Source organism: Uranotaenia lowii, chromosome 2 (genome assembly GCF_029784155.1).
Source record: "Uranotaenia lowii strain MFRU-FL chromosome 2, ASM2978415v1, whole genome shotgun sequence".
Taxonomy (NCBI): domain Eukaryota; kingdom Metazoa; phylum Arthropoda; class Insecta; order Diptera; family Culicidae; genus Uranotaenia; species Uranotaenia lowii.
This window is the reverse complement of record NC_073692.1, coordinates 18,436,077-18,451,325: the sequence shown is the minus strand read 5'-3', so window position 1 is coordinate 18,451,325 and position 15,249 is coordinate 18,436,077. Positions and strand designations below refer to the sequence as shown.

Sequence of the window (15,249 nt, the reverse complement as noted above, 5' to 3'; positions counted from 1 at the left end):
GGATTCGATCTCATGACCGTTGGCTTAAAAGAGAAGGCTACTACTCTCTAGGCCACGATCTGCTGACATCATGAAATCATGAACGACTTCTGAAATAAATGAATTGACGGGATATGTTAGCCTCAAAAGGAGTTAACAGGAACTTTTTCCAACTAAATTAATGTTTTTTTATCGCATTCTCACCATTCCTTAGTTTTTGATGCTAAGTTGACGATTTCTATAGTTGACTGTTTACTGCTCCTATTTCTGCAACCAAACGAACATTTTCTCAAATACAACGGAGTCCACTTCAACAACAAATTAATATTATAAATTTTCATCATCCCCGGAAACTGAAACACAAAAAAAAATTGCACGAGGGAGAAAAACACGAGCACACTCGATCTACGCTTGCTTAGTTCCTAGAAAATTCAAATCCTAAACTAATGAACAAAAATAAAACTTCTGTGACATTTGTTCCGGAGGTCAAAATTACTCGCGATCTACAAGAACAACGAATAATGATTTTAAATGTTCAATTTACATATCTTGGACAGTGCTGCAAATTTTCTGAAATCACGGATGATTTTTATTGTGATTTACTTGCAGTGTAGAAAGCTCAAACTGAAATGAATGAAATAGATATGTACATCAACAAATATAAAAGCATGCTTACGGCAAGCTTTGTGAATATGCCTATCAGTCAGTAGAAAACTCACTCGTGCACCAGAAACTTGTTTAATGAATAAAATTAAGATACCATTATTATTGCTCTGAATGCTTTCGGAGTATTTTAGAATTTAAAAAGTAAGCACAAGCGTTCAAGTTAAGAATATTGCTAGAGTTTTATTGTAATCATTATACAATGGAGAACAATCCGTTTTTTGTTTTTCAGTACTCCTACGCAGAACCGCAGCGTGAAAACGTTTTTTTTTTTCAGGATTCTTCTTACAAACACAGAATAAATAGGGTTTTCTTGATTCAGATACAGGCAAAACTAAGCAATGTCTCTTGCCGTCCGAAGTTTATTTCTAAGTTGCTTTTTGATCAGTGTTTTTTATTCAATTTATTCCATCCAAAGTTTGCTATACACAATTATGTCGGTCGACTTCATTTACAAATTCGTTTATCTAGGCGGTAAAATACATTTTGATTTATTATTGCATTCGATTAACAAGTAACTTACGGATTAGTAGTCTCCTTCAAAGCAGTTTCTAAGCACTTTCGATCAAAAGTGTGCGCGAAACTTCAATCAGTTATCCAACTTAAGCTACTTAAAAGTACGGAACTAATTCAAGGATTATAAACACTACAATATCACAGATACTTCATTTCTTCGCCACTAAGAGTTTTGTTTTGATTTCTAAGTTTTCGATGTCGTTTCTAAGTAGAGCTAGAAGATGATTGTTGGGAAACTTGTCTTGAACTGTACTTTCGAGATTATTGAAAAGGTTCATTTTGATTTCAAATTTTAGCTGATAACCCTGGTAACTTTGCCCGGGAGCCACCGCCGTTAGACACCCGATGGCTGGGGAGCCGGAGCGCCGATGCGGGATTCGGCTGCCGCGGCCGCAGCCGCTTGCATTTCCTGAAGTTCTTCCTCTTCTCGGGTCAGCGGAACCGTCGAGTGATTGTACAGGCCCTGGGCCATCAGTTGCAGGGCTAGCGGGTTCTTCTGGCCGGAAGATTTCTTGATTTTGGCCCGTTTGTTCTGGAACCAGATCTTGATCTGGGCCTCGTTAAGTCCCAGCTCGGCACTCAGCTGTTGCCGGCGGCGCTCGGTGAGGTAACGATTTTCGGCAAACTCGTGCTGTAAGAAGAAAGAGAAAAATGAGAATAGTTAAGTTTTTTTTAATATTGACAATGTTAAGACTCAAAACTTCATTTTTATACCTATTAATTGAAAAAAAAAAAAATAAAAAAAATTTCGAAGGAATTATGAATCAAATTTACTACGGTATGTAAATTTCTCCCATCACATTCATAGATTTCTTATCCAAGGAACAGAAAGATCCAAACTGTCTTCTAGAAAGGGTAAGAGCACCTGTATCCGTGGTCTATTCTTGGGTCTAATTTATACAAGAATTGAACCAACGAAATTAGATCCAATCCAGTGAAAAAACTGGCAATCCCACTCGTGTTCCATTAACTGTCAAACGGTTTAAAACTCCGTCAAATTGGATCCAAATCTCATCAATTTTGGAGCAATCCTTATACCAGTTCTTAACAATTTTGAAATTAAACTGGTAGGTATAATGGAATGCGGATGCGGTTGCTTGGGTCGGAATTTGGGTCTAAACCGGCTGTTTGGACCACGGATAGAGTCCAATAGTCCAATAGTCTCGAAACAAAATTCATAAGCGCGCTACAGAGATCTAAGTAGTCGGCGAAACTGAGGAGACGTAATTGACAGAAGTTCTGAAAAAATTTCTTTTCTGATTTGTGGGAATTTTTGTTTGAGAACATTGAAAAAAATACCAATTTGAAGACGTCTCTCAACGAAACAAGTGTTTCACCAAATAAGTTCCTGTTTCACCGTGGATAGCGAAAATTCCTGGACATTGGATTTGATGGAGAGCGACTGCTGTACGATGTTTCTAGCAAGGCAACGTTTGAGGAATGAGATACCCAAGCAACTAAAAGTTCGAACGAACTAATAAGTTCATATGTAGCTGTACAAAAGTTCTGTGGAACTTTTTTGCTGTTCAAAATGCTTTTTCGAGGTCCATGGAACTTTATTCTTTATCTTTAGGTCTGCCAATACTCAAAAAAAAGCTTCAAAGTACTGTTTTGGTTTTTGTTTCTACTTTTTGGGAAATAAATAAATCTACTTGTTACGTAATTCTCATTTTTTTTTCAAAATTAAGTAGCTATTAAAGAGTTGCAAGTCTTTTTGTACAGCTCAATAGTTCGTAAAAAAAATCTCTGTTGTACTATTTTGTAAACTTTTTTTAGGTACCGTAAACCAGCGGAACTTTGATCACTTTTTTTATTCATTTTCCAAAATGTTCAAGGAAGGGGTTACTTTTTTGAGGGATGCTCCTTCCCAAGTATTATCGAAGATTGCAGAATATTCAAACGGATTAGCGGCTTAAAATCAACTACACATTTGGATTTTTTTTAACTTAATCATCGGAACCAAGGAGCATACGAGAGAACAATGTACTTATGTACCTAATATTTTTAATCAATATTTCAGCACGACAGGGCCCCAGCTAGCCTCTACAGTCAACAGTCAACAGCGAGATATAAACCGATACCAATTTTTTTTTGAGACCTATGGACGAGGTTATGAGGTTATTTTAAAAATGAAGGACCTGGAGTTTAATAAAAGTCCCGTACCAGATGGAATAACTGTGATTTTTTTTTGTGAAAATACATCACAGACTTTTCACAAGTGTCATAAAAGATGTGTTCAACGAAACTATCGAAACAGGCAGCTATCTCGCATACCTAAAGACTGCAAAGGTTGTTCCGATTCATAAGGAAGGAATCAGATCGGAAGTAAATAACTATAGACCGATTTCAGTGTTATATGTCTTAAGCAAAGTCACAGAACAAATGACAGCTTCCAGATTATTGAACTTTCTAAGCCAGCATCGTATCATATATAGACTGTTACTGATACCTCAGCAACTTCAATCGTCTGAATTAAAGCAAAACAACTACTACATTCAACTTTTTTAGTATCAGTCTTAAAGAACAATAATATTTCTAGAATTGTGTGCCTTCAAAGTTGAAAAAATCTTCAAATTTTTTTAATTCCTAACAAAAAAGAAAAAATGTTCATATAAATTCACAGATTATTGGCAACAGTGACGTCACATTCGGTACTAATACTAAAGCAAGGCTTCCTCGGCACTACCTCCTTTAAATATTCCTTGGTACTCCCGCCTTTTTATTTTCTGTTCAATTTAACGCACAGCCACGAGTGCACGTATGCAAACCCGAATTTTGCTAAATATCACAGTACCCACTTCCTGTGATAAATAAAGGCTTTAAAATGTCGATCACATACTCAGTAGCACGTTGACATTTTCATAGTCGGTAAATCTCAGCAATCGGCTCCTTCACTTCAGTTGAGAAAGTGATTTGAAATGCGTCAAAGCTATCAATGAAAACGCTCTAGACTGATATAGCGCATGTTATGATGGCATGCTTTTGGTCTTCGAAGTGATGGTGATTTCGATCTACCGGATATTTTCGTTTAACCCTTTCCTTCCCACGAGGTTTTTCACGTTTTAAAAATAGAAATATTGATTTACAGCTAAAGTTCTAGAACAAAAGATGCATAATTTAAGCCTACTTTAATGATCCATTTGATAAATTTGGGTTTTGAGGTGGATCACATGTGCTCCATTGGGAAGATAACAACACATAGGGTGCAAATGAAATACAGGAAATAATTGCAAAAAAACATGGAATTTCATCACTTCATTGATCACAAACTAAAACGATCCTATTTGATAAGAAACTTCTTTGGAATACGCATCCCTCGAAAGTCTATTTATTGAAATATTTGAAATTTTCATTTTTGCCTTGAACAATGGCCGCCATGACACTTTGCGCAAGGAAAAAAAAACATGCCGTTTTTCGAGAAAATCACGAACTTTTACAAACATTTCGAGACATGTGGCCATTTAAGCAGATGAAATAACTATCCTGAAGCGAATTTTTTTGTTGACGAAATGATTTTCTTCAGTATTGATAAGAAGCTTCACAAGAAGAAAAGTACGTTTTGTTCCCATTGTATCACCAGTGATCCACTTTACTTACTCAAAAATGTATAAGTTTTATTGAAATCTAAGTAAACCATCATTTTATTCTGCTTGCATAAGCAACCTTCTGCAACTGACGGTATTTTTATTTGAAGGAAATTATAAAAACTTGTGTTGCTATTGAACAACAAATGACGACTTGATTTAAATTCGAAAAATATTCGGCTTTTTTTGCAGCTTTTGATCTGCCAAGCAAAACCTAGCGAACCGATTGTCTTCAAATTTCGTGCAATGTTTCTTCACTCATATCTACACATTCGGTGAAAAAATGGTGTTGATCCAAAGCGCCCAGTTCAAATGCGAGCTGCGCAAAGTTGTGAAAATTGTATGAAAACAGTATGAAAACTGATCTAAAACATTTTCCCCGTCCAAGCTCTAAGAGAAGTTCAGATATTAGTCCAAATGAAAAACTTTCTAGATAATCCTCGAGTACAGAAAAAACTTGCAGTTCCCGATAAATTCTCAGAGATACCCAACAAGAGGAAATCTTCAGATTCGATGAGTAAACACAAAAAAAGGCTAAACAAAGTTTTACGAACTTCGGCATTGCTCGTTACAATGCCCTGCCAGGCCATATCAGAACAAAGCTTATTTAAATTTTAAAACCTTATAAAAGCTTGGCTTCTCTTTGAATGAAACACCAGTTCAAGGAAGTATGCCCTGCATCCGCTCAAAAGAGAATATTCTTACTCGGGATGCCCAATCGTGCTCCTCATCCAAAGTTGCAACACCACCAAAAACAAACTTTACGCCATACTAAAGCCCAAACGACTTTTTTTCTTATCATTTCCGCTACCATCGCCAAGCCACCATCTTACCGCCGCCCGCCACCCAACAGATTGTTTCTTCAATGGAATCTAGTCTGCTTATAGTTTTTGTGCTAATTGATAAAATCTCCAAAGAAAATTTTTCGCTGAACAACTTTGTCGAAGACCGTAACTTTCGTATCTTACTAGACAAAAAAGTTGTTAGCTGTGAAAAACAATAAATTTAATTGACATCACTGCCGGTGTCCCGCGAAATATTGTATGAAAATTCGTTATACAGTATCGTTCTAGTCACCCAGCAGTGATGTCAATTGTATTTATTGTTTTTCAATGCCAAAAAACATGCTCCCATTCAAAACAATAACACAATAACTTTTTCGTCTAATAAAATACGGTCTTCGGTAAACTTGTTCAGAGAGAATTATAAATTGGATTAAAAACAATAAGCAGGCTTCCACTGACGAAAAAAACATGATGTTGATTTTTCAGTATAAAATATTCAATTTTCCCATACAAACTCAAAAAGTTCAAATATCGTAAATATTACTTAAAAATTCTGCATTAAATCATGGATGAAGACTAAAGGGTTTCAGAAATTTAAAAATGACCCAAAATCCACTCAGTCTAATGCAATAAGTGATCATATTCATCAATCATTTAGTAGAAATCTGATTGAAAGAAATTTTATCATATTTTCTATTGTATTTATAGTTTTCAATATTCTGAGTAATTTAAAAAAAAATCTTACCTTCAGTCTTGCCAGCTGCGGCCCACTGAACGCTGTCCGGGGTCGCTTATCATCCGCTAGGGCTCCTCCGGTACCGCCGCCGCCCCCGCTACCACTGCCACTGCCACTATTGCCTACAGGGACCTTCTCACTGGGCTTGGTCTTTGGTTTTCGCGTCCGAGGACCTAGGAAGTGGATAAGTTGGGAGAAAAAATCATCAGTTAAACTGTTGAATTTGATTGTTGAACTTTTTTATAGTGTAATCAATTATGTTGATAGTTGCGAAAACGATTTTGACTGGATATAAACGTTTCCGAATTTCGTAAAAACGTTCACCCGAGGCTTATACTTACACAATCAGCAATGATCATTAGTTTTGATTTGTTGGGAGTTTTTTTTTTTCAACTCTCCAACCATACCGAATGGAATTTGAATACATTATCATTGAGGAGGAGAGTGAATCATGTACATAATCAGTTAAATGGCATAAATGTAGCATAAATGTGATATGCATGCAGCACATGGGAAATCCGAGATCCAAGAGGAGGCAAAAAAAGATCCGCGTGAATCGAACCGCGAAGGCTTCATGTAAATAAACATTCACAGGTCCAGTGAATACAACGTGATCATTTCCAAAGTAGAGGCAAAAAACGGAAAAACTCTAAACGAAATGAAAACATTCAAATGAAGGCAGTCAAAAGGAAAAAAAAGCAAGTTTATTGTTTTGATTTCTCCATTCTCGATCCACGTACTAACATATAGACTTACTCTTAGGAAGAAGAGAAACGCTTGGAGAAAAGTCCGAAGAAAAACAAATAAGACGTTAATGCCTATTCGTATGTTTGAAAAGCCAGCAGAGAAGCCGGGGAGAACAAATTGGACCCTATTTGAGAACATGATCTTCAACAATTGAACACAACAAATGGCTCAAGTACCTGTTTGAATGTCTACATACGTCTAGGCGCATTTTTAACATTATTATTTTTAAACTTTCAACAGTCCTCTCGCCCTCACATTCATATTCCCCATCGAATAGATTCCTCGACAGATCCCCATTCAACAATCCCCCATCATCACTTCTGTTTGATTTTTAAATTGAGTGTGATTTTTTTTCACTTCGTTCCCGCGCGCCTGCTGGCGCTCGATGTTGGCGCCAAGTTTGGAGGAGAAGACGCGATCACCGGAGATCATCTTTTTCGGGTGAAGGATATTTAAACTGTGCGTTTAACTATGACGACGACGACGACGATGACTACGAAGTCGTCGTTGGTGGTCTCAAATTTGAACTGCTGCTGCCCATAGCTACTGGCTCATTATCGGAGTAAACACCCGGCTCAGCTACCAGATTTACCCATTTCCCATGGTTGCTTGCTTAGCCAAAGATATGGTGTGGTGTTGAGGTTGAGGTGTTTGTTTTTTCTTCTTCTCCCGGCTTTACTCTAACCCGGGGAAACATTTGTTAATTGCTTTGCATAACGCACCGGATTTGGTGATGATTAGGAAAATGAGGACAAAAAATCTTCAATTTCGGTTGGCTAAGTACAACTGGTCGGAAAAAAAAATGAATGGGTATTTAGGATTTCCAAAAAAGGAGTGCAAATTGAGATTATCTTGAATTGAAATTGATTTTTTAAAGATCTCAAAGAAGACAATGGCAATTTAGAAAGAAAACCACTTTCTTCTCAGCGATGTATGATTCATTTCTTTTTTAAGTTTTGTAGTTGTTAAAATCAAATACATTATTTCTCTGATTTTAAAGCAAATTTCGTCATAGAATCTGAGTTGCAGTTCAAATCCATGTTTTTTTTAATATTTTTTACAGACTTCAAGGATTTTCTGGTTGAGATATAGCAAAGGATTTATGGAGATGATTTTTCGAAATTCAACCAAACTGGTTATGTGAATTGCTCTTATTCAAATAAAATGCCTCAATTATCGATATTTGACTTGACATGACTTTAAGATAAAATTTACTTATATAAAATCACAGAAAAAACACGGTCACAGAATTTTGGGTAAAATCTCAAAGTCAGAATTAAATGATCACGTAAAGAACTCTGAATTTGCTCTGAATATTTGTAGGTGACTTTGATGTTGATTCATCTCGATAATAAATCAAATATCGCTCACCCTTTATTTTTAAAACGAGGGAAATAATGTTCGTGAATATTCATGAGCACAAGCGTTTTTCACTCATCAATTGGTTTTGTTGGTTTCTGCCAGTATGTTGTTCTAACGAAACTAGCCTTTTTTGTTGAATTGGTGAAAATTATAAAATTTTATAAATAATTCGCTGAACGTATGATAAAGTTTTATTCTTCCTTGCAGCGACAAAAAATCACTTTACTACTGGATTTAGAAATGTCTGTGCTTTTCTTCTATCTTCGGTCCGTTTTCATGGATTTTCAATTCAAAAGTAATAGTTAGAACATAGGGAAAAGGCAATAATAGTGTACAAAAGAAAACAACAAATGCTGAAAAAGCCAGAAAAAGATAAGCTATTTAAAAGACTTTGCTACCGTGATATGACGGAGTGACAAACATCCATTTTTAACGGTTTTGACTTTTTAACGTCATTTTATGCAGTTTTCTGAAAGCTTTCAAATGCTCTGAAAAGTTTTTTGATATTCCATGTAGTTTGAAGTGACAAATGTGCCATTTTGACGCCGATGAGACTAATATCCGTTAATTCATGGAAGAGATACGGAAAACGCTAGCAGTTCTAATAATTTGGAAGCGATTTTCATAAAATTTAGAAAATATACCTATTATGACATGATGATATTTCAAAAGAAAAGACACCCCTCCCACCTTAGGAAATGGGGGGTTTCATTAAGAATAATTTTTTTTAAAGCGATCTTTTTTTATTTTTTCAAATTTGATAGGTAAATTTATACCAATTTATATATTTTCAGAAAATAGGTTTTTAAATGTTCCAGCAAATATTTTTGACGAAGAAGTACTTTGAGTGTGGAGTTGATCGATGATGGAATGAAAGAAACAAATTGGCAAAAATCAATTTTTTTTTTATTTTATTATCTTAATGTGTTTTTATGAAAAATATAGAACATCATGAAAGGAAGGGTTAAAATTATTCGTTAGTGCGCAATCTCCCAAAAATCTTTGTTGTAAAGTGCATGACTCATCGCCTTGACAGGCGCTTATGCTGCCTGTTTTTTTTTTCTTTTTTTTTTTTTTTTGTTGGTTTAGGTCCGCAGCTGGTAGAAATGTAAACAAATTTTAAGTAGTTATAGTTATTTTTTTTATCAATGAAATATTTCATTTCTCTTTTATTGTTCCCAACTCTCTTCAAAGCCTCTGATATCTTAAAAAATACTATGTGACTATGAACAAAATTTCTTCTACAAATCTTCAGTTTTAATATGAACAATGAATTGTGGCTTAAATTGCGAACATTTATTGATAAACACATGTAGTAGCGAAGCTAAACAAAATAGTGCAATGTTTTCGAACAAACTTATATTGTTTTTTTTTTACAAATTAGTGTTGAAGTTTATCTTCCGGGCTCCGCCGGGAAAAATATCACATATCACACGAATGCTTCTAACTTTCTTAAACAACTCTAAACTCTTACTTGAGCACTCGAGCTATTTTTAATTTTGAAATTTTAAAATTTAAGCCCCCTAATTTTTTGCCCCTAATTTAGTTTAGATAGCGAGCATGTCATGCATTTACTTTGTGTTATACAAACGTTTTTCATCGGGTTTGATTTGTTTGTTTAAAAAAATGTATTTTTCATTATTTCTGATAGTTGATCAGATGGTTTGCTTCGAATTTGCTTGGAAACAAACATTTTATAAGGGTGCAGCGGATGACCCGGAAAGATCAAATTTATGAAATCTGAAAATTTGGTTAAAAATGAGTTTTTTATACTTGAAAACAACGAAAAAAGATTTTTAATCATTTCAAAGAGAAAAACAGGTTTTAGCCAACTTTTTCCATAGAGTACTCCTATGTCCTCCTATTCCTACGGACTTTTTGCTGGGAAAAATCCATTTTGCGAATGCTGCTGCAAAATAAACCACAATCGCGAGTGAAAGTAGGTAAATAAACTCATGCTGCGATAGAAAAGAAAACAGTGGATCGGCCTAATTTTACATAGCTTTCAGTAATTTCAGATTGCATATGATTTTTTAGATCAGGTAGTGTAAACTTATTCTAAAGAATTTAATTTTACATTTCTTTTTTTTAAACCGAATAAAAATAGATCAAAAAGAGTTTGTTTTATTCTAGCTAACACGTCTGCTATGGTCGCTGGTTCGTCAAGAAGAGAGCGCCTTTGTCTCAATATACGCACAGGCTACTACGATGATTTCTATGATAACCATACACTCAGAAAAATACTATTATGTATGCCATAAGATTGTCTTATGACGCGAATGAATTCTAAAGATGAACGCCTACTTCATTGAGAGGTTGTTGCTTTTCATAAGAGATTCTTATGGAAACAGTGAATCACTTTCTAATAAGAAAAATTCTCGATATGTCATGCTGAAAACATTCACTTTGTTGTTTGCCAAATTTGTTTAAAATCAAATCCTTCATGGTCACCATCAGCAGCGCATCAACAGACGGCTCCATCAAAGTTTTTTTTTTTGCCGCATCTTAATCTTCGACCTTTCGTTTTTTGCCGATCAGCTTGCTGAAAAGTAAACAAATAATGTATTTTAGTTTACTAATTTATTCAACGTTCACACCAAAAACATCAAATCGAACGTACCATTCCGGAGATAACAATAACATTTAACATTGAAGGAAAACTATAATAACTATGAACTGGCGATTGCTTCGTACTGTTAGATGATGAAAAAAAAAACTGATGCTATGAATGAATGTGTTCATCATTTTTTCACAATGCCGTTTCTCCTATTTTTCATAAGAACATCGTATGAAAATTGAAAGAATTTCATAAGACTCTTATGAAAAATTAGTTTGGACGCAAAAAAGTGGTTCATAAGATGTATCTTATGAAATTTATAATAAGATTTCCTCTGAGTGTAGCGGTAGCTGTGGTTACTTTGAGGTGGCTATGGGACTATGGGTGGTTTTTCAGCCTACTTCAATTAACCAAATTGTAATAGAGTTTAAAGTTACATCTTTTTTCAATTACACTTGTGAAAAATTAGATCACTCGTGTTTTAGTTTCCGTATACATATGAAATTTTTTGCTGTGTAGGATATTATACACTTCGGCGTATAATCGTAAGCACAAAACTTACGTTTCAACGACGAAGTGACTAATGTGTTTTTAAAACTTATGTAGGCAAAGTAAGGAGTTGTCATCCGAAAGGCTATTTTTATTTTGACGTAGAATTACGTCTTACGGCAACACTATAGGGGGGCAAATTGAAATTTGCGAACAGATCTCGCGTCACGAAAACTTTCCATCTCACAGACATCCTATCTAAAGGATTATGACGTCATCACCAACGCCTGCTTTGATGGGTTTTGTTTTTCCCTACCTACGAAAGGTATAAAACAAAGGGCCCGTCAGTCGACTCGGTTTCTTTCTCTGTTTGCCGTCAAGCTGAACAGACCGTTGCTGCGCTTCGATCTGAGTGTGGACCCCACCAGTGGTAATCCGACTCAGATATCGATTTGCAGTAGTTCAGTGGCAACCGTGGACCAGTGAGCAACGATGACGGTGAGCAGCGATGACGGCCACCACACCAGCGTAGACAGCCAGCGGTGGAGGCGTTCAGTGGCGGAGGACTCCAGTGGCAGTGGCAGGGATCCTACAGGTCGTCGCAAGTGGCGTTGCATGGTCGAATTATGTCACATGGTCAATTTATGTTGCATGGGCGATTATGTTGCATAGTTGGATTTTGTTACATGGTCGGATTATGTTGCATGGTCGGATTATGTCACATGGTCGATGGTTGGATTTCGTCACATGGTCGGATTATGTTGCATGGTCGGATTATGTCACATGGTCGATTATGTCACATAGTCCGATTATGTTGCATGGTTAGATTTCGTCACATGGTCGATTTATATTGCATGGTCGGATTGTGTCATGGTCCGATTATGTTGCGTGATCGATTTATGTTACATGGTCGATAATGTTGCATGGTCGGATTATGTCACATGGTCCGATTATGTTGCATGGTCGGATTATGTCACATGTTCTGATTATGTTGCATGATCGATTATGCTGCATGGTTGGATTATGTTGCATGGTCGGATTATGTCACATTGTCCATTTATGTTGCATGGGCGATTATGTCACATGGTCCGATTACGTTGCATGATCGATTTATGTCACATGGTCGATAATGTTGCATGGTCAGATTATGTCACAGGGTCCATTTAAGTTGCATGGGCGATTATGTCACATAGCCCGATTATGTTGCATGGTCGGTTATGTCACATGGTACGATTATGTTGCATGGTTAGAATTCGTCACATGGTCGGATTATGTAGCATGGTCCGATTATGTTGCATGGTCGGATTATGTCACATGGTCAATTTATGTTGCATGGGAGATTATGTTGCATAGATAGATTTTGTTACATGGTCGGGTTATGTTGCATGGTCGGATTATGTTGCATGATTGATTTATGTCACGTGGTTGATAATGTTGCATGGTCAGATTTTGTCACAGGGTCTATTTATGTTGCATGGGCGATTATGTCACATGGTCCGATTATGTTGCATGATCGGATTATGTCTCATGGTCGGATTATGTTGCATGATCGGATTATGTCACATGGTCCGATTATGTTGCATGATTCGATAATGTTGCATGATCGATTTATGTCACATGATCGATAATGTTGCATGGTCGGATTTTGGCACAGGGTCCATTTATGTTGCATGATCGATTATGTAACATAGTTCGATGATGTTGCATGATCGGATTATGTCACATGGTCCGATTATTTTGCATGATCGATTTATGTCACATGGTCGATAATGTTGCATGGGCGATTATGTCACATGGTCTGATTCTGTTGCATAGTTTAATTTTGTCACATGGTCGGATTATGTTGCATGGTCGGATTATGTCACATGGTCCGATTATGTTGCATGGTCGGATTATGTCACATGGTCGATTATGTCACATGGTCCCATTATGTTAAATGGTTGGATTTCGTCACATGGTCGGATTATGTTGCATGGTCGGATTATGTCACATGGTCTATTTCTGTTGCATGGGCAATTATGTCACATGGTCTGATTAGGCCCAGAAACTCGTGGCGGCGAAGCCTAGCCGCTGAAATCCGAACTGTCGACGAGAATCTTGACTGGGACCAGGTGAAGACGCTGGCTCCGGATCGTCAACAGTGGAGGTCTTTTACCACGGCCCTATGCACCGGAGGATCGGCGCGGGATCATTAAGTAAGTAAGTAAGTCTGATTATGTTGCATGATCCGATTATGTTGCATGGTTAGATTTTGTCACATGGTCAGATTATGTTGCATGGTCGGATTATGTCACATGTTGAATGGTCGGATTATATCAAATGGTCCGATTTTGTCGCATGGTCGGATTATGTTGCATGATCAGATTCTGTCACATGGTCCGATTATGTTGCATGGTCCGATTATGTTGCATGGTCGGATTATGTTGCATGATTCGATTATGTCACATGGTCGATTTTGTTGCATGATCGAATTATGTCACATGGTCGATTATGTTCATGGTCGGATTATTTCACATGGTCGATAATGTTGCATGGTTGGATTATGTCACATGGTCCGATTTTGTTACATAATCGGATTATGTCACATGGTCTGGTTATCTTGCATGCTCCGATTATGTCACATGGTCCGATTATGTCACATGGTCGGATTATGTCACATATTTGTTGCATGGTCGATTATGTCATAGGATCGGATTATGTCACATGGTCCGATTATGTTGCATGATTCGATTTTGTTGAATGGTTGGATTTTGTCACATGGTCGGATTATGTTGCATGATCGAGTTATGTAGCATGGTCGGATTTTGTCACATGATCAAAATATGTTGAATGGTCGAAAATGTTGCATGATCAGATAATGTCACATCTTCGATTTAACTGCATGATCGGATATTGTCACATGGTTGATTATATTGCATAATCAGATTGTGCTACATGGTCGATTATGTTGCATGGTCGGATTATCTCAGATGGTCGATTTTATTGCATAGTTGAATTAGGTCACCTGGTCGAATTATGTTACATGATCTGATTATGTTGCATGATCCGATTATGTCACATGTACTGCATGCTCAGATTATTTCTGGCGATAGGTTTATGTCACATGGTTAAATTCTGTTAAATGATTGAAATTTGTCACGTCATATTGCCATTTTGACACTCATATGTTGGTCATTTCAAAAATGCACTATAAGTTCTGTTATTCTATACATTGACAAAAAACAATTGCGTAATTCTACGTTTAGCGGTCGTAGCCAAATTACTACCTCCCCCACTTTTTTATTTTCGGAACAACCGAAGCAAGTGAAGTGTTTGAATTGTCGGAGATTCATACGGTCAAGGAGCTTTCTCTACCGAAGCAGTCAGTTTCAGTTCCGCAAACAGTGACGACGTAAGGTTATCTTGATGAGTTACCCCTACGTTCCTACGAAGGAGTTTCACCACGAATCTTCATAGGGATGAACAACAGTTGCCTGGGAAGTTCTTTAAGAAGCGTTGAGGGAGATGAGAACGAGCCGATGGCATCCAATACAATACTTGGGTGGATACTGTATGGTCCCTGCACAGCGGAGTTTGGTGTTAACGATTCAGACTATAGTTTCCACGTCTTCCGTGCATCAGAGATAGCGAGAAAGATGCCCATGAAGCCCCTGAAGGAGTACTTCTCAATCGGATCGATGGGAATCTATGAATTTTCGAAATCACGTCTCCAAAGACGAGGAAAGAGCATTGAAGATTCTGTCTACCGAAACACGTCTAATTGGAAACCGTTACGAGACTGGATTGTTGTGGCGATACGATCAATCAAGGATGCCGAACAGCAGAGGGATA

General features: G+C 36.9%; 1 protein-coding gene across 1 annotated transcript in view; it reads right to left on the bottom strand.

The window, feature by feature from the left end:
• Positions 1 to 799: 799 nt before the first annotated feature.
• The window catches only part of LOC129741128 (homeobox protein HMX1-like), a 22,244-nt gene continuing 7,794 nt past the window's right edge, over positions 800 to 15,249 (bottom strand). The window contains exons 2-3 of the mRNA XM_055732832.1: positions 6,273 to 6,436; positions 800 to 1,789 (exon numbers count right to left, since the gene is read on the bottom strand). Of these exons, the coding sequence (XP_055588807.1) occupies positions 1,493 to 1,789; positions 6,273 to 6,436 (461 nt within the window). The 3' untranslated portion in view covers positions 800 to 1,492. The remainder of the gene's footprint in view (positions 1,790 to 6,272; positions 6,437 to 15,249) is intronic.